Consider the following 27966-nt stretch of genomic DNA (forward strand, 5'->3'; position numbering starts at 1 on the left):
GTTTTTTTTTTTTTTGAGATGGAGTCTCACTCTGTTGCCCAGGCTGGAGTGCAGTGGCATGATCTCAGCTCACTGCAACCTCTGCCTCCTAGGTTCAAGTAATTCTCTGCCTCGGCCTCCCGAGTAGCTGGGATTACAGGCATGCCAGTCACCATGCCCGGCTATTTTTTTTATTTTTATTTTTAATAGAAACAGGGTTTCACCATTTTGGCCAGACTGATCTTGAACTCCTGACCTCAAGATCCACCCACCTTGGCCTCCCAAAGTGCTGAGATTACAGACATGAGCAACCATGCCCGGCCAAATTTTTGTGCTTCTTATCTTGAAGCCATTAATTCCCACCAACCAGGTTATATTAAAAATCAATAGGGACTGGGTGTGGTGGCTCACATCTGTAATCCCAGCACTTTAGGAGGCGAGGTAGGCAGATAACTTGGGGTCAGGAGTTCGAGACCAGCCTGGTGAACATGGTGAAACCCTGTCTCTACCAAAAAATACAAAAATTAGTCAGGCATGGTGGCAGGCACCTGTAATCCCAGCTTCTCAGGAGGCTGAGGCAGAGGAATTGCTTGGACCCAGGAGGCAGAGGTTGCAGTGAGCCAAGATCACACACCCCCGCACTCCAGCCTGGGCGACAGTGAAAAAAAAAAAGAAAGTGTCAGCATTCTAGATTGACCAGTTTCCTCCAGTTCAGGTAGTTAGGAAAAAGAGTGCAGTTTGCACTTGTGAAAAATCTGATAATGGATTTTTTTTTTCTTCTTTGTGCATAAAGGGATTCTGTAGTATGTCTTGTTTAAAGGCTGATTTAATAGTTTTAGGAACTTTGGATCAGAACAGCCATACTACTCCTTAGAGAAAAAAATGGGTTTCAGTCTGGTTCTTCAGATTTCTGTTCATATAACCAAGCTGTGCTTGTTCCTGTGAGGGAGAACAATTGTGCTTTAAAAAAGGAAAATCTGGGCTGGGTACAGTGGTACGTGCCTGTAGTCCCTACTATTTGGGAGGTTGTGGTGGGAGGATGGCTTGAGGCCAGGAGTTCCAGACTAGCCTAGGCAATACAGAGCGACCCTCATCTCTTAAAAAAAGAAATAGTTATAATAGGTAGTTAGGCATGTTGATGCATACCTCTTAGTCATCTGGGAAGTTGAGGCAAGAGGATCACTTGAGCCCAGGAGGTTGAGGCTGCAGTCAACCATAGTCATGTTACTCTACTCCATCCTGGGTGATAGAGCAAGATCCTCTGTCTAAAAAATAAAATAAAATAAAATAAAATAAAATAAAATAAAATAAAATAAAATAAAATAAATATATGTTATGGAAGTGAAAAACTTACACTACATAGAGAGGATGACTCTCTGTGCAACAATTCACCAGCCTTATTTTATCAGTCTTCCCACTTAAAATGATTACTTGAGAATTACTTTCTCTATATATCAGATAAAAAATACTTAGGTGTGGATGGGCGTGGTGGCTCACGCCTGTAATCCCAGCACTTTGGGAGGCCGCGATAGGTGGATCATGAGGTCAGGAGATTAAAACCATCCCAACCAGGGAGTCTGAGGTTACAATGAGCCTAAATCACACCACCACATTTTCAGTTTGGGTGACAGAGCAAGACTCCATCTCAAAACAAAAAAAACAAAATAAAACCCTCAAAAAACTTAGGTTTTTTCCCAAAAGTGTTTTTATTGAATAATTTGGCATCTACGACCCAGTGCTTGTTTCTGTGGGCACCCCAAGTGTGAACCTGTCAGGAAGGAGGTAGTTCAACAGGTAAACCAGTGGCCAGGCTTTGGGTCCACATTTCATTTTTCTTTACTCAACCTAGTTCTGCATTTGCTCATCTAAAAAAATGGGAAGTAATAACAGAACCTGTCCTACCTGGTTACTGTGAGGAAGACTTCAAAGTTTCTAGACCAGTACTAAAAATGTATGTATTTTGAAATACAGACTCACAGGAGATTTCAAAACCATACCTGGAGTCTCACGGACCTTTCAGCCAGCTTCCCCATAGTGACATCTTCATATCTGTGGGACAGTATCAGAACCATGTCATTGATGTTGGTATATCTCTATTAAGGAGAACATATACCTCGTTCAGCTTTTTTTTTTTTTTTTTTTTTCTTTTTTTGAGACAGGGTCTCACTCTCTTGCCCAGTCTGGAGGACAGTGGTGCGATCTCAGCTCACTCCAGCCTTGAATTCCTGGGCTCAGGTGATCCTCTCACCTCAGCCTCCCGAGTAGCTGAAACTACAGGCATGCACCATACCTGGCTAATTTTTGTATGTTTTGTAGAGGCAGAGTCTTGCTATGTTGCCAAGTCTTGATCTCCTGGTGCCTCAAGCAATTTTCCCACTTCAGCCTCCCAAAGTACTGGGATTGTATACAAGCATGAGCCATCACACCTGGCTTGTTCAGCCTTTATTAGTTTTCAGAAGGTGCTCATCTGTGTTTGCAAATGTATGTGTAGAGTTCTGTGCAGTTTTACCCAGTGTGTGGATTTGGGCAGCTCCAAACCATGGTGCAGAATGAATTCCCTCACCACAGACTACTTGGTCTTCCTCAACACATTTTTTTTTTTTTTAACTTTCACATGGTATACTATCTGAAAATATTGTATATATGTATATATATTTTTTTGAGACAGAGTCTTGCTCTGTCGCCCAGGCTGGAGTGCAATGGTGCGATCTCAGCTCACTACAAGCTCCGCCTCCTGGGTTTAGGCCATTCTCCTGCCTCAGCCTCCCAAGTAGCTGGGACTACAGGTGCCTGCCACCTTGCCCGGCTAGTTTTTTGTATTTTTTAGTAGAGACGGGGTTTCACCCTGTTAGCCAAGATGGTCTCGATCTCCTGACCTCGTGATCCACCCGTCTCGGCCTCCCAAAGTGCTGGGATTACAGGCTTGAGCCACCGTGCCTGGCCAATATTGTATATTTTTAAGAGCTAGTAGATCTTCATAATTAATGATACATGGTTCTGAAATCTGAAGTGCTTAATACTGGTAGTTTTTAATCCTATCCTTGGTTTTTAGAAATAAAGCTTGGAGTCATAAGGAAAACGAGCCCTTAGACAAAGGATTTCTCAGCAAAGCAAATTTACTGCTGCACACAAGGGTGCCCTCCCGTACGGCTGGTTGCCCCAAGAGCACCCTGAACAAAGGAGAGTAGAAGTTTTTATTCCTAAGGCAACTCCTGTCCCTATGTCCTTTCCCTGTTGGCTAGGGTCAGACTGCACAATCTAAACGACCTGATTGGCTTTTAACATTTAAACTTTCTCTAATGATAAGGTGGGCACATGATGGGAGAGAGGGGAGATGAGAGAGAGGGGAGAGGAGGAAGTGGTCATTTCTGGTGAACTCGAGAGCCAGTCTTTTCCCAAATAAGGGAAGGAATGTGAGCTGGTGCTGATAACGCCACTGGTACTGTGGGCATGCCTGGTCATGTACTAAATTCAGAAAGAAGAAAAGGAGAAGAAAGAGATGCGGGGTGGATACTGGGAATTAAAGAATAAAATGTTCTCCTAAACTGTGCAGAATTTTCCTTTCCTCTCCTCATTGCTGGGGTCTTTTTAATACCATAAGTGTTCATTCAGGCTGTTGTACAAAACACCACCGACTGAGTGGCTTTTTTTTTTTTTGAGACAGTCTCACTCTGTTGCCCAGGCTGGAGTGTGGTGGTGCAATCTAGGCTCATTGCAAGCTCCGCCTTCCGGGTTCATGCCATTCTCCTGCCTCAGCCTCCCGAGTAGCAAACCACAGACATTTATTGTTCACAGTTTGGGAGGCTGGAGGTCCAAGATCAAGGTGTGGCAGACTGGGTGTCTGGTGGGGACCTGCTTCCTGATTCACAGATGGTGTCTTTTTGCTGTGTCCTTCCATGGTGGACACAACTCTCTGAGGCCCCTTAATAAGGGCATTAATCCCATTCATGAGGCTCCACCCTCTAATCCTATTCATGAGGCTCCACCCTCACGACCTCATCACCTCCCCAGACACCATTACCTTGCAGGTGAGGATTTCAACACAGGAATTTTAGGGGCACACAGACATTAACTCCACAGCATCCCTACCCTGTCTGTCATACCAGCATGCTGTCAGGATGAATGGCATCTGAACTGTTGAGATTTTACTGTGTGGATAAATCAGCAGCCTTGTGGACAGTGTTGACATAGCAATTAGGAGTGTTGTTTGTGGCCTAACAGTACACAGAAAGTGGAGCTTAGCCCTTTAATCTTATTTATCTTGTGTGGTTGCCCCTTGTGAAACGGGCTCATTCATGTGTGAATGACAGTTTCCATTTAAGTATATCACACAAATGCCAAGAGATGAGATAAAATATTACACATTAGAGAACATTTCTGAGGATAGAAGTCCTGCCAGTTTCTCCTCTTCATTGTTTATTTCATTTTATTTTTTAAATTTAATTTAGTTTTAAGTTAAAATACATGTTACATTAAATTTAAGTTAAATTAAGATACATGTGCAGGACTTATTTTAATAAAAGAGACGGGATCTCACTGTGTTGCCCAGGCTTGTCTTGAACTCCTGGGCTCAAGCATTCCGCCTGCCTCTGCTGCTGGAACATAGATGCCAAGAGTGCCGGGACCTCTGTGTGTTGGAGTCACTTTCATCTCCCACATTCAGAGAACAGACCCGGCACTTAGTGTGTGCCCAAGACCATCCACTGAATGGATACAGAGATCAACCCTCCTCATGTGCCAGGGGAAAGTTTCCTGAGGTGGGAAACCTTCAGTGCTAGCCAGGAGAGTCGCAGTCAGAGACAGGGACAAGGTGGTCACTCTGTGTGTGAATAAAGAAATGAATGGATGATGGAACTATCAACAGTTCTTATGGCACTCACTGATGCCAAGTACTGGATGGGTACACAATGTACATTAGTTTCTCTATGGTCAAAAGCTCCGCCATAACAACATTAGCGTTATTTTCTTTTTTCTCTTTTTTTTTTTTTTTGAGACAGAGTCTCGCTCTGTTGCCCAGGCTGGAGTGCACCGGTGCAATCTTGGCTCACTACAAGCTCTGCCTCCCAGGTTCACATTGTTCTACTGCCTCAGCCTCCCAGGTAGCTAGGACTATAGGCGCCTGCCACCATGCCTGGCTAATATTTTAATTTTTAGTAGAGATGGGGTTTCACCATGTTAGCCAGGATGGTCTCGATCTCCTGACCTTGTGATCCACCTGCCTTGGCCTCCCAAAGTGCTGGGATTACAGTCATGAGCCACCGCCTTTTTTTTCTTTGTTTTAAAGACAGAATCTCACTCTGTAGTGCAGTCTAGGGTATAGTAGTGCAGCCATAGCTCACTGCAGCCTCCACTTCCCTGGCTCAAGCAATCCTACCACTTCAGCCTCCCAATTAGCTGGAACTACAGACATGCACTGCCACACTCAGCTAGTTTATTTATTTATTTTTGTAGGGATGGTTATTGCCATGTTGCCCAGGCTGGTCTCGAACTCCTGGGCTCAAGTGATCCTCCCACCTCAGCCAACCAAGTAGCTGGGACTACAGTTCATGGGCACACTGCAAAGAAGGAAGACGTTAAACTTTTGAAAGCAGCAGATAGCCCCCACCAGGAAGAGACATGGTTTGCGAAAATCAAACGAGGGCGAAGGCATGACAATCGCGAGCTCAGGAGGTTGACGCTGCAGTGGGCTGAGATGCTACTGCACTCCAGCCTGGGTGGCAGAGACCTTGTCTCAAAAAATAAAAATTCATGGGAGGCCAGGTGTGGAGGCTTGCGCCTGTAATCCCAGTACTTTAGGATGCTGAGGTGGGAGGATCGCTTGAGCCCATGAGCTCATCTGTCTGGGCAATACAGTAAGACCCCATCTCAAAAAAAAAATTTTTTTTTTTTGAGAACCTGGAGAACAATTCTCCAGATTCAAGTGATTCTCCTGCCTCCGCCTCCCAAGTAGCTGGGATTACAGGCTCCTGCCACTGTGCCTGGCTAATTTTTGCAGTTTTTAGTAGAGACATGGTTTCACTGCTTTGGCCAGGGTGCTCTTGAACTCCTGACCTTGTGATCTACCTGCCTTAGCCTCCCAGACTGCTGGGATTATATGCGTGAGTCACCACGTCTGGCCAAAAAAATTTTTTTAAAGTGGCTAAGTGTGGTGGCATGCACTTGTATGTAGTCCCAACTACTAGGGAAGCTGAGGCAGGAGGATTGTTTGAGCCCAGGAGGTAGAGACTACAGTGACCCATGATGGTGCTACTGCGCTCCAGCCTGGGCAACAGAGCAAGACGCCTATGTCAAAAACAAAGAAAAGGAAGTATCAAGGCAGATGATTACACAATGCCTGCCACACTTAGGGTCTCCAAAAAGTGAACCTTTTCTGTTCATCAGTTTTCTCTTCTCCCCGGCATGAAATTGCATATGCCTGCCTGGTGGTCAGGTCTTGCAGAGCGTGGTGGCAGACTATTTTTTTTCCTGAGATGGAGTCTAGCTCTGTCACCAGGCTGGAGTGTAGTGGCCGTCTCGGCTCACTGCAACCTTGACTGCCCAGTTCAAGTGTTTCTCCTGCTTCAGTCTCCTAAGCAGCAGGGACTACAAGTGCCTGCCACCATGCCCAGCTCAGTTTTGTCCTTTTAGTAAAGATGGGGTTTCACCATTGAAATAAGAAGTTGTGGGATTCTTAGTCTGTTTTGGAGGTTGAAGCCACAGGAGACCTTTTGAGAATGAATGCAGGGTGTGATTGTATTAGTTTGCTCTTACTGTCATAACAAAATACGCAGACTGAGTGGCTTATTTAGTAGAAATTAATTTTCCCACAGTCCTGTTGACTAGAAGTCTAAGATCATGGTGTGGGCAGGGCTGGTTCCTCCTGATGACTCTCTCCTAGTCTTGTAGACACTGTCTTTTCCCTGTGTCCTCACGGGGCCATCCCTCTCTGTGTCCTCATCTCCTCTTTTTTTATTTTTGTTTTTTTAAAGACAGGATTTTGCTCTGCCCCAGGCCAGAATTCAGTGGTGCTATCATAGCTTCCTGCAGTCTTGGCTTCCTGGGCCCACGCAACACTCCATACCTCAGCCTCTTGAGTAAGCTGGGACCACAGGTGTGCACTATGATGCTCAGCTTATATATATACATTTTTCCTAGAGATAGAGTCTCCCTATGTTGCCCAGACTGGTCTCAAATTCCGGCCTCAATCAATCCTCCTGCCTCAGTCTCCCAAAGTGCTGTGGTTATGGTATGAACCACCGTACCCAACCTCCTCTTCTTACCAGGATAGCAGTCCTATTGGATCAGAGCCCACCCTAATGACCTCATTTGACCTTAATTAACTCCTCAAGGACCCCATTTCCAAACAGTCACTTGCTAAAGTCTGGGGATTAGGGCATCAATATATGATTTTTCAGGGGACATAATTCAGATCATAGCCCCTGTGCAAATTGTAATGCATCCAGGGATATGTTGGAAGTTCTCCTAAAGCAATATTGTAGTGTCACCGCAATTAAAACTGGCTTCTTAGAAGATTTCCCTTTTTGGTTGACTTCTTATATCTCTCTCATGTTTCTTCATACTGTCTTAGTCTTGCATGGTTGCTGGAATGAAGGACCATAAATATAGTAGCTTAAAATCATATACAGTGAAGAGATACCTGCACTGTCATGTTCGCTGCAGCATGAGTCACAACATCCAAGATAGGGCAACAACCCATGTGCCCATCAGCATCTGTACACAATGGAGTACTATTCAGCCTGTAAAGAGAGTAAAGTCCTGTCATTTGCAACAGTATGGATGCAACTGGAGGTCATTATGCTCTGAGAAATAAGCCAGTCACAGAGAAATAAATACTGCACAGAGAGATAAATACCATTATCTCCTTTTTTTTGGACAGGGTCTCACTCGGATGCCCAGGCTGGAGTGCAGTGACATGGTGTCACTGTAGCATCGATGTCCAAGGCCCAAGGGATCCTCTCACCTCAGCCTCATGAGTAGCTGGGACTACAGCGTGTGTAGTCCAAGCTATAGTTTTTATTTTTTTGTAGAGATAGAGTCTCGTCATGTTGCCCAGGCTGGTCTTGAACTCTTGGCGTCAAGTGATCCTCCTAGTTTAGCCTCCCAGAGTCCTGGGATGAGAGGCGTGAGCCACTGCACCCTGCCTGACCTATGCACTTTAGAATCCCAGAAGCAAATCTCATATCCTACTGGAGGAGCGAGACAGAAACACAGGTGCAGGTGCCATAGGGCAGATTGCACAGAAACCTGGGCATGTGGATGAATTTGGTAATACTCACATGTGTGTGGGCAAACTTGGCCGGCCCCTTTTTTCCAAGGTTCCCTTGTGCAAGAAGAGTGAAACCAGTGCAAGCAGTAATTTGAAGAAACTCCTCCTTTCTGGAGCATTTTCATGCTGTGTTTCTCAGGTGGGCATATTTTCCCAGTATCTCCGATTCTGTGCTGTGTTGGGTGAGACAGGATGATGGACATTTTGTTTTCCCCATTAGGATCTTAAGTGAAAGTCCAGTTGGCATTTACATTGATCTGAGTAGGAGAAAACACGATAAACAGCCATTAGAGGCAGGGCCGTGGGGGCTCACGCCTGTAATCCCAGCACTTTGGGATTACTACATCTTGAGATGAGGAGTTTGAAACCAGCCTGGCAAACATGATGAAATCCAGTTTGTACCCAAAAATGAGCGGGGCGTGGTAGTGGGTGCCTGTCATCCCATCTCCTCAGGAGGCTGAGGCAGGAGAATCACTTGAACCCAGGAGACAGAGGTAGCAGTGAGTCTGTGCCATTGCACTGTAGCCTGGGTGACAGAGTGAGACTGTGTCTCAAAAAAACAAAAAACCCAAAACACATTAGATGCATTTGAAGCCGCTCAGCAGTTCTCCTATGATGGTGGAACAGGCATCCAGGAGACTCACCCTACCCTGTCTGAACACCTTTAGCGAAGATGTAAATGACTTGCAGAGGAAGGAGGTGCAGGTTCGAGGATGGAAATTCCTTCCCCCTCCAGCACTGGTGCGTCCACCTCCACCTTCCTGTGGTCTAAGGAGACCACACAGAGACTGTCAGTGTGGGAGGCGGTTGCCGGTCTGGTGAGTCTCCCTACGAAGGAATTTCCTGTGGGACGCCTCTGGGCAGTTCTTCCAGCCTTTCATGTCTTCTGTCAGATGATACAGCGGCCAGGTCAAGGGATTATGATTTTGTTTATTTTTTGTTTTTTAGAGACAAGGTGTTGCTCTGTCACCCAGGCTGGAGTGCAATAAATCATAGCTCAGCTGCAGCCTCAAACTACAGGGCTCAAGTGATCCTCCTGCCTCAGTCTCCCAAGCAGCTGGGTCTACAGGGACACACCACCATGCCCAGCTCATTCTCTCAGAAGGTGGAGAGAAGAGAAGAGAGGAGGGCAGAAAACTGTCAATGTGACTAGTTTGGGCCTTTCCATCCTGCTTAATCCAGAACTGTCAAGGTTAGACTCTGGTCATTTCTCTGTACGTTTGAAAAATAGGGCTGGGCATAGTGGCTCACAGTTGTAGTCCCAGCACTTTGGAAGGCCAGGGTGAAAGGATCATTAGAGTCCAGGCATTTGAGACCAGCCTGGGCAGCATAAGAAGACCCCATTTCTACAAATGGGGAAAAAAAATTAGGCAGGAGGACGCATGCCTGTGTTGCCAGCTATTTGGGGGGCTGAGGTGGGAGGATTGTTTGAGCTTGGGAGGTAGACGCTTCAGTGAGCTGTGATTGTGCTAGGACACTTTAGCTTGTGTGATGGAGTGAGACACTGCCTCAATTAAAGAAAAAAAGGCCGGGCGCAGTGGTTCAAGCCTGTAATCCCAGCACTTTGGGAGGCCGAGACAGGCAGATCACAAGGTCAGGTGATTGAGACCATCCTGGCTGACACGGTGAAACCCCGTCTCTACTAAAAAACACAAAAAAACTAGCTGGGCGAGGTGGCAGGCGCCTATAGTCCCAGCTAGTCGGCAGGCTGAGGCAGGAGAATGGAGTAAACCCGGGAGGCGGAGCTTGCAGTGAGCTGAGATCCGGCCACTGCACTCCAGCCTGGGCGACAGAGCAAGACTTGGTCTCACACACACACACACACAAAAAGAAAAATAGACCTTCCTTCTGTACAGTGTCTTCCCTGCTGGCCTCCACGCCCTCGTACCTATTTAAAAATACATTAGCATTTTTCACCAGGACATAGAAAAAGGAAGTTGTCTCACACGGTTCCTGTTAAATTGTGCAAGTCCACACAGATCCTTGCAACATGTGCTACCATTTACTTAGCATGCGTTGTGTGTGGACATTACATTATTCTCTGAGGTAGTTATATTGGGGAGGCACCCCATCAAAGAGATTTGGAGGGCAACCTGTGGAGGGTTCTTTTAAAATCGTTGACAACTAGTTTGGTGGATGTTTTTACCTTGGTAAATCATTCCCTTTGGAGTCATTTTGCAGAACAAAGGGGTTGCACGCAGGTGTGGCCAGAGAAACCTTGGCACAGAAGAAACAAGTGCTTTGTAATGCTTAGGGCACCTGGGATCTCTTTGGATGGGCGGACATAGGGGGACCCTGTGCAAGCCTGCCTGCATTTATTTGGGTATGCAAGCTTATATTGGAGTCTTGGCAATGAGAGGACAAGAGTGGAGGGAACAGAGCTGTTAACAGAAAGGGGTCTATGTCCAGATGCCAAGAGAGGGTTCTTGGATGTCGTGCAAGAAAAAATTCAGGGCAAATCCACAAAGTGAAAGAAGGCAAGTTTATTGAGAAAGTAGAGGAATAAAAGAATGGCTACTCCATAGGCAGAGCAGCCTCGAGGGCTGCTGGTTGCCCATTTTTATGGCTGTTTCTTGATTATATGGTAAATGAAAGGTGGATTATTCATGCCTCCTGTTTTTAGACTATATAGGGTAACTTCCTGATGTTGCCATGGCATTTGTAAATTGTCACGGTGCTGGTGGGAGTGTAGCAGTGAGGACAACCAGAGGTCACTCTTGTGGCCATCTTGGTTTGGGTGGAATTTGGCCGGCTTCTTTACTGCAGCCTATTTTATCAGCAAGCTCTTTATGACCTGCATCTTGTGCTGGCCTCCTATCTCATCCCGTGACTTAGAATGCCTTCACCATCTGGGCATGCAGCCCAGCAGGCTTCAGCCTCATTTTACCCAGCCCCCTTCAAGATGGAATTGCTCTGGTTCAAATGCCACTGACAGAGCTAGCTTATGGTTGGAGACAATGTCGTAGGGAATTATTCTTCAAAAACTGCAAAATCCAGCTTGGATGAGATTCCAAAAGTCAAAAGGGTGTTGAGACAGCAACTTGTCTAGAATTTCCTCTTCCTGGGCTGTTGATTCTCTTTATAGTGACGCCTTAAGAAAAAAATAGACCAGGTGCAGTGGCTTGCACCTGTAATCCCAGCACTTGGGGAGGCTGAACCACAAGGTCACGAGTTTGAGACTAACCTGGCCAACATGGTGAAACCTCGTCTCTACAAAAAAAATACAAAAATTAACCAGGCATGGTGGTGCTTGCCTGTAATCCCAGCTACTTGGGAGGCTGAGGTGGGAGAATTGCTTCAATCCGGGAGGCAGAGGTTGCTGTGAGCTGAGATCTTGACACTGCACTCTAGCCTGGGCGATAGAGCAAGACTCTGTCTCAACAACAACAACAAAAAGAGAAAATAGGTGACATATAGTGGCTCACGCCTGTAATCCTGGTGCTTTGGGCGGTCAAGGAGGGAGAATCATTTGAGGCTAGCACTTCTAGACTAGCCTATACAACATAGTGAGACCCTGTCTTTATAAAAAAAAAAAAAAAAAAATTAGTTGTGTATGGTGGGTCTCATACCTGTAGTCCTGACTATTCAGGAGGCTAAGGCAGGAGAATCACTTGAACCCAAGAGTTGGAGGCTGCAGTGAGCTATGATGGTGCCACTTCTCTCTGGCCTTAGCAAAAGAGCAAGATGCTGGAAGAAAAGAAAGAAAAAAAGAAAAGGATATAAAACATAAAAAGAAAGAAATAGAAGAAAATAGAAAAATAATTTATATAGAAAAAAATCCTTAATGATATAAAACATTCCATGGACACGAATATAAATAGTGGTTGTGCATGATTTTGTTTATTAAAGCTTTTTTTAGTTCTTCTGTAAACAGTTTAGTATTTTCTTTTGAGAACAAATTCTGTCTTGTCAACTGTATTGATTTTCAGACTGGTTGTGGTTGCTCAATAACCTGTAATTCCAGAAGTTTAGGAGGTCGAGGTGGGAGGAGCACTTGAGGCCAGGGGTTCGAGACTAGCCTCGGCAACATGGTGAAACCCTATCTCTACAAAAAAAAAAAAAAAAAAAAAAAACAAACAACAATTAGCCGCTCATGGTGGCACATGCCTGCAGTCCCAGGAACTTGGGAGGCTGAGGTGGGAGGATCACTTGAGTCTGGGGGGTTGAGGCTGAAGTGAGCTATGATTGCGCCATTGTGCTCCAGCTTGGGTGACAGAGTGAAACCATGAAAGAAAAGAAAAAGAAAAAAAGAAAAGAGAAAGGAAAGAGGAAAAGAAAAGAAGAAAAAAGTAAAAGAAAAAAATACATAGTAAAAGTCAGTAATGTCTCGAAATATTCCCTAGATGGTTGAATACAAACTGTTGTTGGATGTGATTTTATCTATTAAGGCTCTTGTTTAGTTCATCATTAAACAGTTTAGTATTTTATTTTGAGAATAGATTCTGGTATATCAGTTGCATCAGTCTTTGCAAAGAAACTGCTTTGGGTTTCTTTAATGTTTCTCTGTTGATTTCCTGTTTTCAGTTTCATTACATTTTGCTCTGGTTTTTCTTTTTTTTTTCCCACTCATTTTAGGTTTCTGGAATTTTCCTGAAGCATTGTATTTTGATACAGATTCTGAGCTGGTGCTTTGGCTGTCACAAGCCAGAGGGTCCTAGAAGAAGCAGAATCATAACCGAGGAAAACTTAGGAAACCCCATCCCTTCTGGCCTTCAAAGGTCTTCAGGGCAGCATCACAATGCACTGCCTGATTTTGATGTTTCATAGTCTGATGTGTTCATAGTTTGTGACTATTAGACTCTGATTGAGCTCTGCTTTTTTTAAGGTTTCTCTTACCCAGCTGGTGCTGTTTTAGCTCCAGCTTCCTGCTGTGTCTAATCAGCACCCTACTTGCCTCTTTACCCAAAAAGTCACAGAAATAACTGCAGACAAAACAAGTTAGCTGCCACCTGCTATAGAAGCATGTCATTAAATGTGTTCCTGGTCCTGTGGCTGCATCACTCCGGTCTCTGCCTCTGTCTCCACATGGGGACTTCTCCTCTGTGTCTCTGTCTCGTCTTCTGTTTCTTTATTTTTATTTATTTATTTATTTATTTATTTATTTATTTATTTATTTATTTATTTATTTATTTTGAGATGGAGTTTCACTCTTTTGCCTGGGCTGGAGTGCAGCGGTGTGATCTCGACTCACTGTACCATCTGCCTCCCGGGTTCAAGTGATTCTCCTGCTTCATCCTCCCAAGTAGCTGGGATTATAGGCACCTGCCCCTGGCTTATTTTTTCCATTTTCAATAGAGACAGGATTTCACTGTGTTGCTCAGGCTGGTCTCAAACTCCTGTCCTCAGGTGATCCACCTGTCTTGACCTCCCAGAGTGCTGGGATTACAGGCATAAGCCACCATGCCTGGCCATTTTTTCTTCATTCTCTTCTGTCTCTTAGAAGGACACCCATTGTTGGATTTAGCTCCCAACCTAAATCCAGGATGGCCACATCTGGAGATTGTTTACTTAATAGAAACTACAATGACCCTATTTTCTTTTTTTGTCTTTTTTTTTTTTTTTGAGACGGAGTGTCACTCAGTTGCCCAGGCTGGAGTGCAGTGGCACTATTTCAGCTCACTGCAAGCTCTGCCACCTGGGTTCACTCTATTCTCCTGCTTCAGCCTCCTGAGTAGCTGGGACTGTAGGCGCTCGCCACCATGCCTGGCTAAATTTTTTGTATTTTTAGCAGAGAAGGGATTTCACCATGTTAGCCAGGATAGTCTCGATCTCCTGACCTCATTATCCACCTGCCTCAGCCTCCCAAAGTGCTGGGATTACAAGCCTGAGCCACCTTGCCCAGCCACGACCCTATTTTCAAGTAAGGCTCTATTCACAGGTACCAGGGGTTAGGATGTGGACATTTTTGGGGGGAGTACCATTCAACGTAATCCACCCCTCAACCTAAATATGTCCACTGGGTTCAACATGAACTGCGTCCTCTTCTCCCAAACAGAACAACTTAAGAGACCCCTGTGCACCTGCACACCTTGCCTAAGTCATCAGCACTCACTGCTTAGATGCCTAAATCCTAAGCCGTGATCATCTCCGCCCTCCCTCTTGCAGCCCAGCTGAGCCCATTCTCTGCCCAAGCACCTTATAAACAGGCCTTTACCCCTCCATCTCCACATGTTTCACATGCTGATTTCATACATTGTAGTATTTAATGTTATTTTACTGATTTTTCCCAGGGGGAAAATGTCAAGGAAAGTAACTGAGCTTGACAGTTTCAAATTCATACATTCTGATTCAACATTACTTCGAAACAATTATTTAATGCAGTGCATCGGTGTCATGTATCAATTTAACATAAATTGAACCTATGTAGATGAAATATTTCGACAGTCACATTTTAAAAGGTGAGAAAGTTATACAGTGAAATGCATCTCTGTTTTTGTGCCTCACCTGTGTGGAATTTCTCCTCTCCTCCCACCCAGGTTCCCATATTAATGTGTCTTGTTTATTTCTCCAAAGTCCTTTCTCCGTATAGAAGCAAATATCACTTACGGAGAAGGGCCTCACTGTTTCTTTTTTTTTTTTTAAACAGATTGGGGTCCCACTCTGTTACTCAGGCTGTAATGCAGTGGTACTATCATATTTCACTGCAGCCTCCAACTCCTGGGATCAAGCAATTCTCCCATCTCTGCCCCATGTAGCTGGGACTACAGGCACATACCACCACACCCTGTACATTAAAAAAAATTTTTTTGTAGAGATAGTGTCTGGCTATGTTGCCCAACCTAGCCTTGATCTCCTGGACTTAAGTGATCCTTCTGCCTCAGACTTATAAAGTGCTGGGTTTGCAGGCATGAACCACTGCTCCCGGAGTTCAAGTCAGGAGTTCAAGACCAGCCCTGTCTCAAGAAAAAAAAAAAATTGACTTTCATTCTGGATCGCAAGTAGAGACATTGTTTCCTAGAGCTGGCACTGAGGGAACCTGCCTACATGTCTTCAATGGACATCTTAAGACTTACGTTTTGGACATATTAGACTACTGGAATAAAGGAGCTGAGTTGGGAGTGTAGACTCCTTTTCTTATCCATTTCCTTGTGTGGCAGGAGATTTTGCTCCCAGCCCGCACTTACTGGCGTGAGATCCTTGATTCTGCAAGGTGAGCTGTGCTGTTCAGGTCCTCATGAATGTCGATGTTCAGTGTCACACAGAATAAGAAGAAACGAATACGAGCTCTATTTCTATGAAGCTTACTTTTGTTGTTGTTGTTGTTGTTGTTGAGAGGGGGTCTTGCTCTGTCGTGCAGGCTGGAGTGCAGTGGTGCAGTCATGGCACTCATTGCAGCCTGTACCTGCTGGGCTCTATAGATCCTCCCTGCTAAGCCTCCTGCATATATGGGGCCACAGATATTCTCCACTATGCCCAACTAGTTTTTAAAGTTTTGTAGAGACAGGGTTTTGCCACATTGCTTACCCTGGTCTTGAACCCCTGGGCTCCAGTGACCCACCTGCTTTGGCCTTCCAAAGTGCTGGAATTACAGACGTATGCTACTGAGCCTGGTTTTGCTGAAATTTTTTTTTTTTTTTTAATTCCTCTTAGCCTATCTTGGGGGAGGAAGGTCAGTGTTATTCAGGTGTACATATAGCAAAATTACCCATTTTAAGTGCACCCTGGGAAGAGTCTTTGCCAAATGGATAGGGCTGGGTAACCACTACCACATGGGACATTTGGGAAGCCGATGTTTGAATGTTTTCACACTTATGGATGCATTAATTTACTATGTTTATTATTCTATGTGATTTGCTTTCTGTGTGTTATTTCACTTAAACCCAGTGAACGTAAAGATTATGGTCCCTATTTTGCAGATTAATTTTAGAGAGGTTAGGGGGCTCGTCAAGGTCATGCACCTTTTAATCGTGATGAGATGATGCCTCTTGAATGAGGCTTAGAGTAGTAAGATGGCTGGGGAAGGAAAAAAGTAGAAAGGAGAGAAAGAAGGAGGGCAGGAGGAAAGTAGGCAGAAAGGAAGGAAAGAAGAGGGAAGGAAGGGAGAAAGGAGCAAGGAAAGAAGAAGGCAGAAAGGAAGGATGAAAAGAAAGAATGAAAGGCAAGAAGGAAGGAAACAGACGAAAGAAGAAGGGAAGGGCTGAAGGAAGGAATAGGTCCCTTGTTCAGGTGGATTTATTCCCAGGAAGGACCTGGGAAATAGTGTGTATGTAAAGATGGAAAGTGTGTATGTAAGAGCTGTTTTAGGCCAGGCGTTGTGGCTCATGCCTGTCATCCCAGCACTTTGAGAGGCTGAGGCAGGAGGATTGCTTGAGGCCAGGAGTTGAAGACTGCCCTGGGCAACATAGCAGGACCCTGTCACTATAAAAAATAAAAAAAATCAGCTGAGTGTGGTGGCTTGTACCTGTAGTCCCAGCTACTCAGGAGACTGACACAACAGGTTTAGGGAAAACGAAAAACAAAACAAAAAACAGGCCGGGTGTGGTAGCTCATGCTTGTAATCCCAGCACTTTGGGAGGCCAAGGTGGGTGTGTCACGAGGCCAGGAGTTCGAGACCAGCCTGACCAAGATGGTGAAACCCCGTCTCTACTAAAAATGCAAAAAAATTATCCAGGTATGGTGATGGGTACCTGTAATCCCAGCTACTTGGGAGGTTGAGGCAGAAAATTGCTTCAACTGGGGAGGCATAAGTTGCAGTGAGCCAAGATGGTGCCGCTGTACTCCAGCCTGGGTGACAGAGTGAGACTGTCTCAAAAACAAAAAAAAAAGAAAAAAAGAAATTAGCTGGTTGTGGCACATGCTTGTAAATCCTAGCCACTTGGGAGTCTGAGGCTGGAGGATCGCTTGAACACAGCAAATGGTGTTTGTAGTGAGCTGTGATCGTGCCGCTATACTCCAGTCTGGGCCACAGAGCAGGACTCCATCTTACAAAATAAAAATAAAAATAAACACATACAGAGATGAGGACACAGATAGACACAGAGGATGGCCCTGTGAGGACACAGGGAGAAGATGGTATCTCCAAGCCAGGAGAGAGGCCTCAGCAGGAACCAGCCCCGCCCACACCTGGATCTCTGACTTCCAGCCTCCAGGCCTGTGGGAGAAGAAAGTTCTTTTTAAGTCCCCCAGTCTGTGTTATGTTATTACAGTAGTTTGAGCAAAGTACTTTATTTACATAGAAGTCTGCCAGAATTATGGGCCCTGAAATGCTTTCCAGGATGAATTGAGGTCAGATAGAGTGTAATTTATAGGTTCTTTTTTTACATTTACTATTAGCCACTGTGTTTTTTTTTCAGCAGAGTAGTGAATACAGCAGAAACTGAATTAGTTGACAGTTTAAGTCAGATCTTTATGCATCTCAGAATATTTATACTGATTAAAAGAAATAATCAGCACTTGATGGGGTGAAAGATTGAGACCCAGAAAGTAATCTGTCCCTGTGACTACTCCTACCAAATTCTTGGTTAACTACCTTGTTTTTTTTTGGATGAAAATATGTTTCTTACATCAGTACAGGTTATGAAGGGATTTATGTACCAGTGACTAAAATATCAGCCATAGGTTTCCCGTTTGTTGTTGTTGTTGTTGGTGGCTTTTCTTTCTTTTTTTTTTTTTTTTGAGACAGTCTGCCTCTGTTGCCCAGGCTGGAGTGCATGATGTCATCATAGCTCACTACAACCTTGGGCTCCCAGACTCAGGCAGTCCTCCCACCTCAGCCTCCCAAGTAGCTAGGACTATGGCTGTGCACCACCACACCTGGGTAATTTTTTATTTTATTTTTTTAGCTGGCACCTCGCTGTGTTGCCCAGGTGGGTCTTGAACTCCTGGCCTCAAGTGATCCCACCATCTTGGCCTCCCAAAGTGCTGGAATTACAAACGTGAGCCGCCCCGCCCAGCCTAGTTTACAATTTGAACTTGGTTTTTCATCTCGGCTCCTTTGAAGACTTCTGTCTTCTCCCATCTTTGGGGCGGCTCTGCATTGTGGACATTCCTCGGTGCTCGGCCTGGGAAGGCTCAGACATGTCTAGGCTGCCTTTGTAGGAACAGGGATTAGTAGCTCCTTAGCCCCTGTCTTTCCTGGGTTGTTGCTGTTTGCTGAGATCTGCACAGTTCAGACCAGCCTGGAAGCCTCTCTCAGGTTCTCAGAGACAGTGGAATTATATCTTTGACTCCGAGCTCGCAGCATTGCTAGGGAATGTACTTGGCTGAATTTGGCACTGCTTGGTTGAATTTGTACCCCCTGGGCGTATTTGTGTTGGTAACAGATACCACAGACTGGGTGCCTTGAAATAACAGAAGTTAATTGTCTCACAATCCTGGAGACCACAAATCTAAAGTCCAGATGTGGCAGGGCTGCGCTCCCTCTGGAGGCTGCAGGGGAGGCTCCTTCCTGCCCCTCCCAGCTCCTGGGGGCGCCAGGCGTCTGTAGGCTTGTGGCTGTGATGCAGTCTCTGCCTTTGTCTCCACATGGCCTTCTCCTCTGTCTCTTTTTCCTGTTTTGACTCTTATGAGAACACCTGTCATTGTGTTTAGGGTCCACTCCAATCTTGGATGACCTCACATTGGGATCATTAACTTAATTATACCTGCAAAGACCCTTTTTCCTAATGAGGTCTCATTTACAGGTTCTGTGGGTCAGGACACGGACATATCTTTCTGGGAGACCATTGTTCAGTCCACTACAGTTGTATCCAGTTCTTTCTGGAGGCTCCAGGGAAGGCTCCTTCCTGCCTTTTCCAGATCCTGGGGGCTCCAGGTGTCCGTGGACCTGTGGCCGCATCACTGCAGTCTCTGCCTCTGTCTTCATGTGGTCTTCCCTCTGTGTCTCTGTCTCCTTATTAGTTTTACCACTCATATTGGACTGCCTCCAGGATGACCTCACCTTAATATATATCTTTTTTTTTTTAATTTCATTTTTTAAAAGTGGAGATGAGGTCTTACTGTCTTTCCCCGGCTGATGTCGAATGCCTGTGCTGGGATTATAGGTGTGAACCACTGTGCCCAGCCTTTGTGTACATCTTAATTACATCTGCAAAGACCCTATTTCCAAATAAGGTCTCATTCACAGGTACCAAGGATTACGACATCAATGTATCTTTTCCGGGGCACCCAATTCAACCCACACAAATGGGTAGAGGGGAGATTGGCTGTATTTAGGTGACGCATGAAAGGCTTAGCTAGCTGTGGGGTGTTGCTCTTGCAGCACAGAGGAAGAACTGAGCTCAGATGGTGTCAGCTGCTAGTGTCTGAGATCGTCTATGAATCTACTCTTGGGAGTGTGCTGTAGCGAGACACGGTCCTTCTCCTGTCACCCTCCTGACCCCATCCCATCTACCCACAGACCCCAAGGGAAAGTGCTAAGGGTTGGTTAGTTTCTTTTCCCTCTTGTGACTGCATGAAATTCCATGTCACAGTCCCTGTGTTTATTCCATGCAGGTCTCCTGAAGTGTTTTGAGTTCTAGCAAAATTTAAAAATATAACCAAAAGAAACTTAAATCCATGTTTCTCCTTTTTCTGGGCACTTCTTTAGTGAATGGGCTATGAATGGGCTTCGTCATGATAAACACGGTGGCCTGCTCTCTTCCCTTTTGTCTCTGCTGGCCATCTCTTTCCTTCCCTCCGAAGTCACAGGCAAGAGGGATTTCAGGTTTGTGATGCTTGAGGAAAAGAGGAAAAGGGCATCTCTTTTCACAGTGAGAAACGTGTTTTTTGCACTTTCTCATACCTCACTTTGTACATTTTAAATTTTTATTTATTTTTCGTAAGATTTCTGAACCAAGAGATTATTTATTTCTTTATTTTTGAGACAAAATCTCCTTCTGTTGTCCAGGCTGCAGTGCAGTGGTGCAGTCTGAGCTCTCTGCAACCTCCACCTCCCGGGTTCAAGAGATTCTCGTGCCTCACCCTCTGGAGTAGCTGGTATTACAGGTACCTGCCACCATGCTTGGCTAATTTGTTTTGTATTTTTAGTACAAACGTGGTCTCACTAAAATTAAAAGAAAAGACATAAACTCCACATAGATTTTCCTCCTGAGTAACACTGCTACTTAGCTTGGGGAAAGATGGAGGGGATTTCTAGGGAGGGGAATGGACCACTTACCTTCAAGATCTGTCTTATCAGGAAGGAAAGATCTGACCTACCTAGAAACACTTGAAAAGACTCTTTTTTTATGTCTTACTGGACAAAGCTGGGTCAGATGGCCACCCTTAGCTGCAGAGTAGGCTAAAAATAGATGCTTTCTACTCAAGTGGGATAATGGTAACTGGGGAATGTGTACTGGAGAGCCTCCCAACACCAAGTAGGGAAAATCTACCAGCACCATTAAATGTTGCCTTTGTCATCTGTACACTTAAGCTACTAAACTTTAAACATTACAGCATGCCACTTCTGTCTGCTTTGAATAAGATTGTTTACTGACATACTTCTGCAGTCTGATTGCGGCATTGGCTGCACTGACCACATCTCCCAGGGTAGCACAAAGATCCACTGCAGTGCATGAATAACGTTTTGAGTTTTGTGTGTTTATAACTCACACAGCTCAGAGAAAGGTTTAAAGAAGTCACAGAAGTATAAAAAATCTGTTGAGTCATAGCTGTTGTTCTTAAAGTAGGCATGGAGAATTCTCTCTGTTGAGGGTCAAATACAAGTGCTAAGAAGACAGAATGTTATGCAATAAACACAGCCAAGTAATGAATGGGTTCCTTGGAGTGAGTGATAAAGGTAAATAAGGAGGAAGGAACCAGACAGAGGAAGAAAAGTCAGGAACCATATTCATTGCATTATTAGAATTTTAGGGTGTGGCAAGAATTTAATGTTTCCCAGTAATCTGTATGTTCTGTTGGAAAGAAGAGGAACAGGAGACTAAAAGGTTACTCTGTTGCCCATTTCACAGGTCCAGTCCCAGGCGAAGCTTGGGTTGGATGCCAGTGTTCCTGATTCTTAATTGTGTTTTATCCAGTGGAAACATCAGTGGCCATAGTCAAACACCTAAACTGGATCAGTTCACAGTCCTCAGAGCCCTTCTCCCACTTCCTGTCTTTGACCTCATTCCACCTAATTTTGTCCACATCATGTCATACTGTAATAAAACCTATTTTATTTCCAAATTAACTAAGAGAATATACTTAAAAAATTTGTTACTATTTCATTATTTGTTTACTTAAAAAAAAATTTAACACTTGTCGGCTATTGACATTGTTTACTTCTTACACTTTTTCTTTATTTTGTAGTTCACTTTCTGTTTCTGCCGTAATAAAATATTATCAGGAACTTTGTTTAATAGCCGAGGTTACTTCTCCGCCCTTCCCAATCTGCCCTATAAGCTACTAAATTCATCATTCATTAGCTTATATATTTTACAACACAGGGATTTTAGTTTACAGCACATACTTTAAAAAATTATTTTCATGTTACCATTTGCAATCAGTGGCATTCCAGACTCTTGGAAGGAAATCCATTGTATGGTTGTGGTCTTTTTTTTCTTCTCAACCCAATCAAAAATACCTAGTCACAATTTAAAAAATTATTCACCCTTAGTGGTGCACAGCCCATAGTTCCAACTACTTGGGCTGAGGTGGGAGGATTGCTTGAACCTGGCAAGTCAAGGCTGCAGTGAGCTATGATTGTGCCACTCTGCACTCCAGCCTGGGCAACAGAGAGAGACCCTGTCTCAAGAAAATAGACAAAACAACATAATGTGATCTACCCTCTAAGCAAATTTTCCTGTATACAGTTTCACTATTGTATGTGTGAGATTTTTATATATAAAACTTCACATATCAATTTAGTATTGTAAACTATAGGAACTGGGTGTATGGTAGATCTCTATGGTTTATGTATCTTGCTCATCCTTTAATCAATATGTTTCCCCTTCCCCCTCAAGTCCTATCTTTTGATAACGATCACTCTACTTCTATGAGTTTGACTATTTTAGATTTTGTATTAGTCCATTCTCACACTGCTCATAAAAACATACCTGAGACTGGTTAATTTATGAAGGAAAGAGGTTTAATGGATTCACAGTTCCACGTGGCTGCAGAGGTCCCACAGTTGTGGTGGAAGGTAAAAGGAGGAGCAAAGTCACGTCTTACATAGCAGCAGGCAGGAAGAGAGCATGAGCAGAGTAACTCCCATTTATTAAAACATCTGATCTCGTCAGACTTACTGACAATGATGAGAACAGCATGGGAAAAACCCACCCCCATAATTCAGTTACCTCCCACCTGGTCTCTCCCATGACTCATGGGGATTATGGGAGCCAGAATTCAAGATCAGACTTGGGTGGGGACACAGCCAAACCATGTCAGATTCCTTGTATAAGTGAGATCATGCGATATTTAATATTTGTTTTTCTGTGCCTAGCTTATTTCACCGAACATAAAAGCCTCCAATTCCATCCATGTTGCCGCAAATGACAGAGTTTCCTTCTTTTTTAGGGCTGAATGGTATTCCATCATGTATATGTACCATATTTTCTATATCCATCTGCCCTTAGACGGACACTGAGGTGGTTTCCACGTCTTGGCTGTTATGAATAGTGCTGCCATAAACATGGGAGTGCAGGTGTCTGGAAGATCCTGGTTCTCTTGAGTTTTGCAGTCTAGCATAAAGCAGGCACAGGAGTATTAGCAAATGAATGGATAGGTAAATGGATCAATATTGATTAGTGAGCTTTGCTCATCAACAGATGCTGGTTCCTCAGAAGGATGCACTTCCACGCCGTCCTTTCTCTGAATGTCAGTTTCTGGGAAGCCTGCACTGCTGTCTGGGGTAAATGTGATCACATAGTATGGGAGGGCAGTTTTGTTTTAGTTGCTCATCTCTGTCTGAAGCTGTGGATGGGTTGTTTAAAAATATTGCTGAGGAATGACTTGCATGTCAGTAAGGAGCTGCTAACACTGGGATCAAGGTAGATCAAGGGCAATTTAGGGATACTCTAGAAATCCTGTATCAGTCGCAGTGGCTCATGCCTGTAGTCCCAGCACTTTGGGAGGCCGAAGCAGGAGGATTGCTTGAGCCCAGGAGTTCAAGGCTAGCATGAGCAACGTAGTGTGATCCCTAACCTGAGTAACGTAGCGTGATCCCCTTCTACAAAAAGTACAAAAATTAACGGGGTAGGCTGAGGTGGGAAGATTGCTTGAGCCCAGGAGGTGGAGGCTGCAGTGAGCTGTGATGGCGCCACTGCACTCCACCTTGGGCAACAGAGTAAACTCATTTGTTCCCAACCCAAGAACATTTATGCTACATGAAGAATATTTCAATATGTGCGTGAACACATGCACACCTTGTAGGATCAGTGTGTTACAGGAAGAAGAGGAGGATGAAGAGGAAGAAGAGAAGGAGGAGGAGATAGAAGGAGGAGGAACAAGCAAAGCTTGTTTAGAGATTTTGATTTTCTTTTATATCTCCTTGACTATTAGATTTCTTCATTTAGATGCACCCCAGTGAGAGGAGGAGGAGGAGGAAAAAGTAGAAAAGGAAATAGAGGAGGAGGAGGAGGTGAAAGAGAAAGAGGAGGACATTGAGGAAGAGAAAAAAGAGAAGGAAGAGATGGAAGAGAAGGGGAAGGAAGAGGAGAGAGTGTTTGAATTGAAACTGTCCCAGCAGGATACAGTAGAGCTGTTGGTTTTCTTTGGTATTTGTAGTGGTTGAAGTTGTTGTTCTTGTTTGTTTTCTGTTTGTGGGCACCTACAGCACTTCATCCCAATCCACGGCAGATTGTAGAACACAGACTCCATGCTTTGAGCAAGTTAGTGTGCGTTAAGGAAACAGCCGTGTTGAGGAGGGCTGTGTGTTTTACACCCTGTCTGATAAAACCAGAGAGCCTGAAGAGAAAAAGGCATGTTGTACAAATCCATTTACTGTTACTCTAATGCTTCTCCATGTGAGTGTGTGGGGCACGTGGGTGTGCTATCTGCAACGACTGATCTGCAGATATTATGGCCAGTTTGTCCCCAAATTGAAGAACCATTCAGAGGCAGATGGCTCTCTCTGTCTCCCTCTCTCTCCCTCTTTCTCTCTCTGCAATTTCTGTATTCAGTGGAAAATTCCAGGTGAGCGCCTCTCACTAAATGCCATCAGCCCACGTGCGCCGTGACACTCAGTCTCTGAAAGTTTCACTTGGGGTCTGTGTTTGCTGTCCTGGTGCAGCCCCCCGCTGATTGCGTGGCTGCGGTGGTTTCTTCCTTTGTCAGGAGACTAAATGGCCTCCATCGATTTCTTCTCTCTCTAGGCACTGGGACTTTCAGGCGGGTGCACCTGGTGAAGGAGAAGACAGCCAAGCATTTCTTCGCTCTCAAGGTGATGAGCATTCCCCATGTCATCCGCCTGAAGCAGGAGCAGCACGTGCACAGTGAGAAGTCTGTCCTGAAGGAAGTCAGTCACCCATTCCTCATCAGGCTGTGAGTCCCCTCCTGAGGCCTCTCCTCACACATCCTCCCTAGGCCCCTATGTGTCTCTTCTTGTAAGAAGCAGGGTGGGCCGAGACCGTGGCCTGCGTGCAAAGCCTCAGGCCACAGCAGTTTCCACTTGTCAGGTCTTATCAGCCTCTGATCTCAGAGCTGGAAAACCTCCAGGGCTCCTGACCTCCATGGCTGACCAGGTCCAAAAAGAAATGCTCTGTGTTCAGAAGTCCGTGCCCAAGGCCCCTTGCTCCTCTCCTGGGTGAGCCAAGTATCTCTGCCTGGAAAAGGATGCAAAAATCTTTGTCTCCTCACCTCCTTGGGTTCTGCATCTATAGCTCTCTGGAGAACTGGTTAAGTCCATTCTTAAGGGACCACAGTCTCTTGGACGGGGCTGGGCTTCAGGTTTCGTGGGTTTCTGGTTGACTGTGGATGAGAGATATCCCATTTAGATGCAGCCCACACCCTTCCAGCTGATGGTACATAACAGTCTTAAGTCCTAGGGTAGGTGTGTTAGTCCATTCGGGCTGCTCTAACAAAGGATCTTAGACTTGGTAATTTACAAATGACAGACATTTGCCTCATGGTTCTGGAGGCTGGAAAGTCGAAGATCAAGACATGGCAGATTCAGTGTCTGGTGAGGACCTGCTCCCTGGTTCATAGATGGCGCCTTTTCACTGGTGTCCTTATGTGGTGGAAGGGGTGAGGGATCTCTCTCGGGTCCCTTTTATAAGGCACTCATCCCAATCATGAGACTCCACCCTCATGGCCTCCCAAAGGACACGAGATACTCAGCCCATTCCAGCAGGGTAATCCATTTCCACCCAGGGGCCTTAGATGAGGACATCCTGCGTGTCTCTCCTTTCCCTCCATGGGTGCCTTCCATCCAATTCCCACGTCTCCCCTCTGCCATCTTACTACCACTCCTCTCCTGTCCACCTATCCGTCTTCTGCTTTATCTGGGTCCCATCTCTCTGCCCTGATTTTCTGTACTGGCCTCCCTCCTACCTGATCTTTCTCTCCCAGCCTTGCTGCCCTTGAAGACATTCCTCACTTTATAGCCTCACTGGTCCTCCCAGTACCTCTGCAATGACCTGCCTCTGGTCATTCTCAGGGAACTCCTGAAGTATCCCGTATACAGCCCCAGCAATGCGGCATCCTCCTACCAATATCCTCATGGACTGGCCTCCTGCCAGCACCTCCCTGCAGGGGAAGGTAGAAGGTGCTGTTAACACGCTCACTACGGGGCTTCTCCTAGGCCATTCCTCCTTGACAGTCCTCCTTCTTTGTCTTTATCATTGTGCTTCACTTCCCCCATCTAAGAAACACACTTGTTTTCCCTCACTCACCTGCTGTCCCCGGTGCCTCCTATGATGTTCTTGAAGAACCTTGTGTGTACTGGAACAAGTACATCTGCCTTCTCTAGACCCAAGGTAGCCTGAGCTCCAAACAATATCATAAGCAGAGGATGGGCGCAGTGGCTCATACCCATAATCCCAGCACTTTGAGAGGCTAAGGCAGGTGGATGACCTGAGGTCAGGAGTTCCAGACCAGCCTGGCCAACATAGCAAAACCTTGCCTATACCAAAAATGCAAAAATTAGCCCAGTGTGGTGGCATGCATCTGTAATCCCAGCACTAAGAAGGCTGAGGCAGCAGAATTGCTTGAACCTGGGAGGCAGAGGTTGCAGTGAGCCAAGATCTTGCCACTGCACTCCAGCTGGGATAACAGAGCAAGGCTCTGTCTAAAAAAAAATCAGCCAACCAAACAAAACCACAGTTCTTTCAAAGGCTGGGCTTGCAGGTGGGACCCTTCCCTTTCTTGTTTGCTTCATTGCATCTTTCTGTGGCTTGCAGGTGTCCTAAGCATGATACTGTGGAGTATGCATGAAATCTTGGGTGAGGGGCTCCAATTCTGGGAATTCCTTCCTGTTGAAGGTCAAATTGTGTCTCCTGAAAAGATAAGTTGAAATCCTCACCCCTGGCTCCTATGAATGAAATTGGAATGCTGTTTGCAAAATGGGTCTTTGCACATGTAATTAAAATGCAAGTGGGCAGACACAATGGCTCATGCTTGTAATTGTAGCACTTTGGGAGGCTGAGGTGGAAGGATCACTTGAGTCCAGCAGTTTGAGACCAGCATGGGCAACATAGCAAAACTCAGTTTCTACAGAAAATTAAACAATTAGTCAGGTGTGGGGTGTGCACCTATGCTCCCAGCTGCTAGGAAGGGTGAGGCAAGAGGATTGCTTAAGGCCAGGAGCTTGAGGCTGCGTGGAGCTGTGATGGCACCACTGCACTCAAGACCCTGTTTGTAAAAACAAAACAAAAGAAAAATGAAATGCAAGTAGGTTGGGCTCATGCTGCTGTATGGTGTGCTTTTAACTTTGTGTGACTGGTATCCTTAAAAGAAAAGGAAGGAGACGCAGACACAAAGACAGCCGAACACTGAGAGAAGGACACTTTATGAGGATAGTTAGAGGTTGGAGGAATGGTGCATCTCCAAGCCAGGGGACTCCAAGGATTGCCAGAACCTGGGAGAGAGGCCAGGGGCAGATTCTCCATCAGAGCCTGCAGAAGAACCAACCCCATCAACACCATCATGCTGAACTTTGGATTTGGGGTGCCAAAGTCATGAGAGAATACCTTTCTTTCTTCCTTTTGCTTTTTTTTTGTTTTTTTTGTTTTTGTTTTTGAGACAGAGTCTAGCCCTGTTGCCCAGGTTGGAGTGCAATGATGCGATCTACTGCAGCCTCTGCCTCCTGGGTTCAAGCAATTCTCCTGCCTCACCCTCCCTGAGTAGCTGGAACTACAGGTGTGTACCACCACACTCGGGTTACTTTTCTATCTTTAGCAGAGTTGGGCTCTCACTATTCTTTCTTTCTCTATTGTATTCTCTCCTCCCCTTCCCTCCCCCTCCCCCTCCCCTCCCCCTCCCCTCCCCTCTCCCCCTCCCCTCACCTCTCCACCTCCCCTCTCCCTCCCCCTCCCCTCCCCTCCCTCTCTCCCCTTCCCCCTCCCCCCTACCTCCTCCCCTTACCCTTCCTTTTCCCTTCCCCCCTCCATTCCCTTTCCTCTTCCCTTTCTCCTTTTCTTTCTTTCTTTCTTTTGAGACAGGGTCTCACTCTGTTGCCCAGGCTCACTACAGCCTCTACCTCCTGAGCTCAAGCGCTGTCTTCTACTTCAGCCTCCCAAATAGCTGAGACCATAGGTATATGCCACCATGCCTGGCTAATTTTTAAAAACTTTTGAGGGATGAGGTCTTAGGTCTTGCTGTGTTGCCCAGGCTGGTCTCAAACTCTTGGCCTGAAGCCATCCTCTGGC

General features: G+C 45.4%; 1 protein-coding gene across 1 annotated transcript in view; it reads left to right on the forward strand.

Annotated features, from left to right (window-relative positions):
* The first annotated feature begins 8827 nt into the window (after positions 1 to 8827).
* LOC104672369 (cAMP-dependent protein kinase catalytic subunit PRKX-like) overlaps positions 8828 to 27966 on the forward strand; it is a 41192-nt gene continuing 22053 nt past the window's right edge. Inside the window, 5 exon segments of the mRNA XM_030926331.1 lie at positions 8828 to 9063; positions 19773 to 19889; positions 22930 to 23012; positions 23692 to 23855; positions 24393 to 24643. Of these exon segments, the coding sequence (XP_030782191.1) occupies positions 8828 to 9063; positions 19773 to 19889; positions 22930 to 23012; positions 23692 to 23855; positions 24393 to 24643 (851 nt within the window).

The sequence above is a fragment of the Rhinopithecus roxellana genome, chromosome 22, assembly GCF_007565055.1.
Source record: "Rhinopithecus roxellana isolate Shanxi Qingling chromosome 22, ASM756505v1, whole genome shotgun sequence".
NCBI classification, from domain to species: domain Eukaryota; kingdom Metazoa; phylum Chordata; class Mammalia; order Primates; family Cercopithecidae; genus Rhinopithecus; species Rhinopithecus roxellana.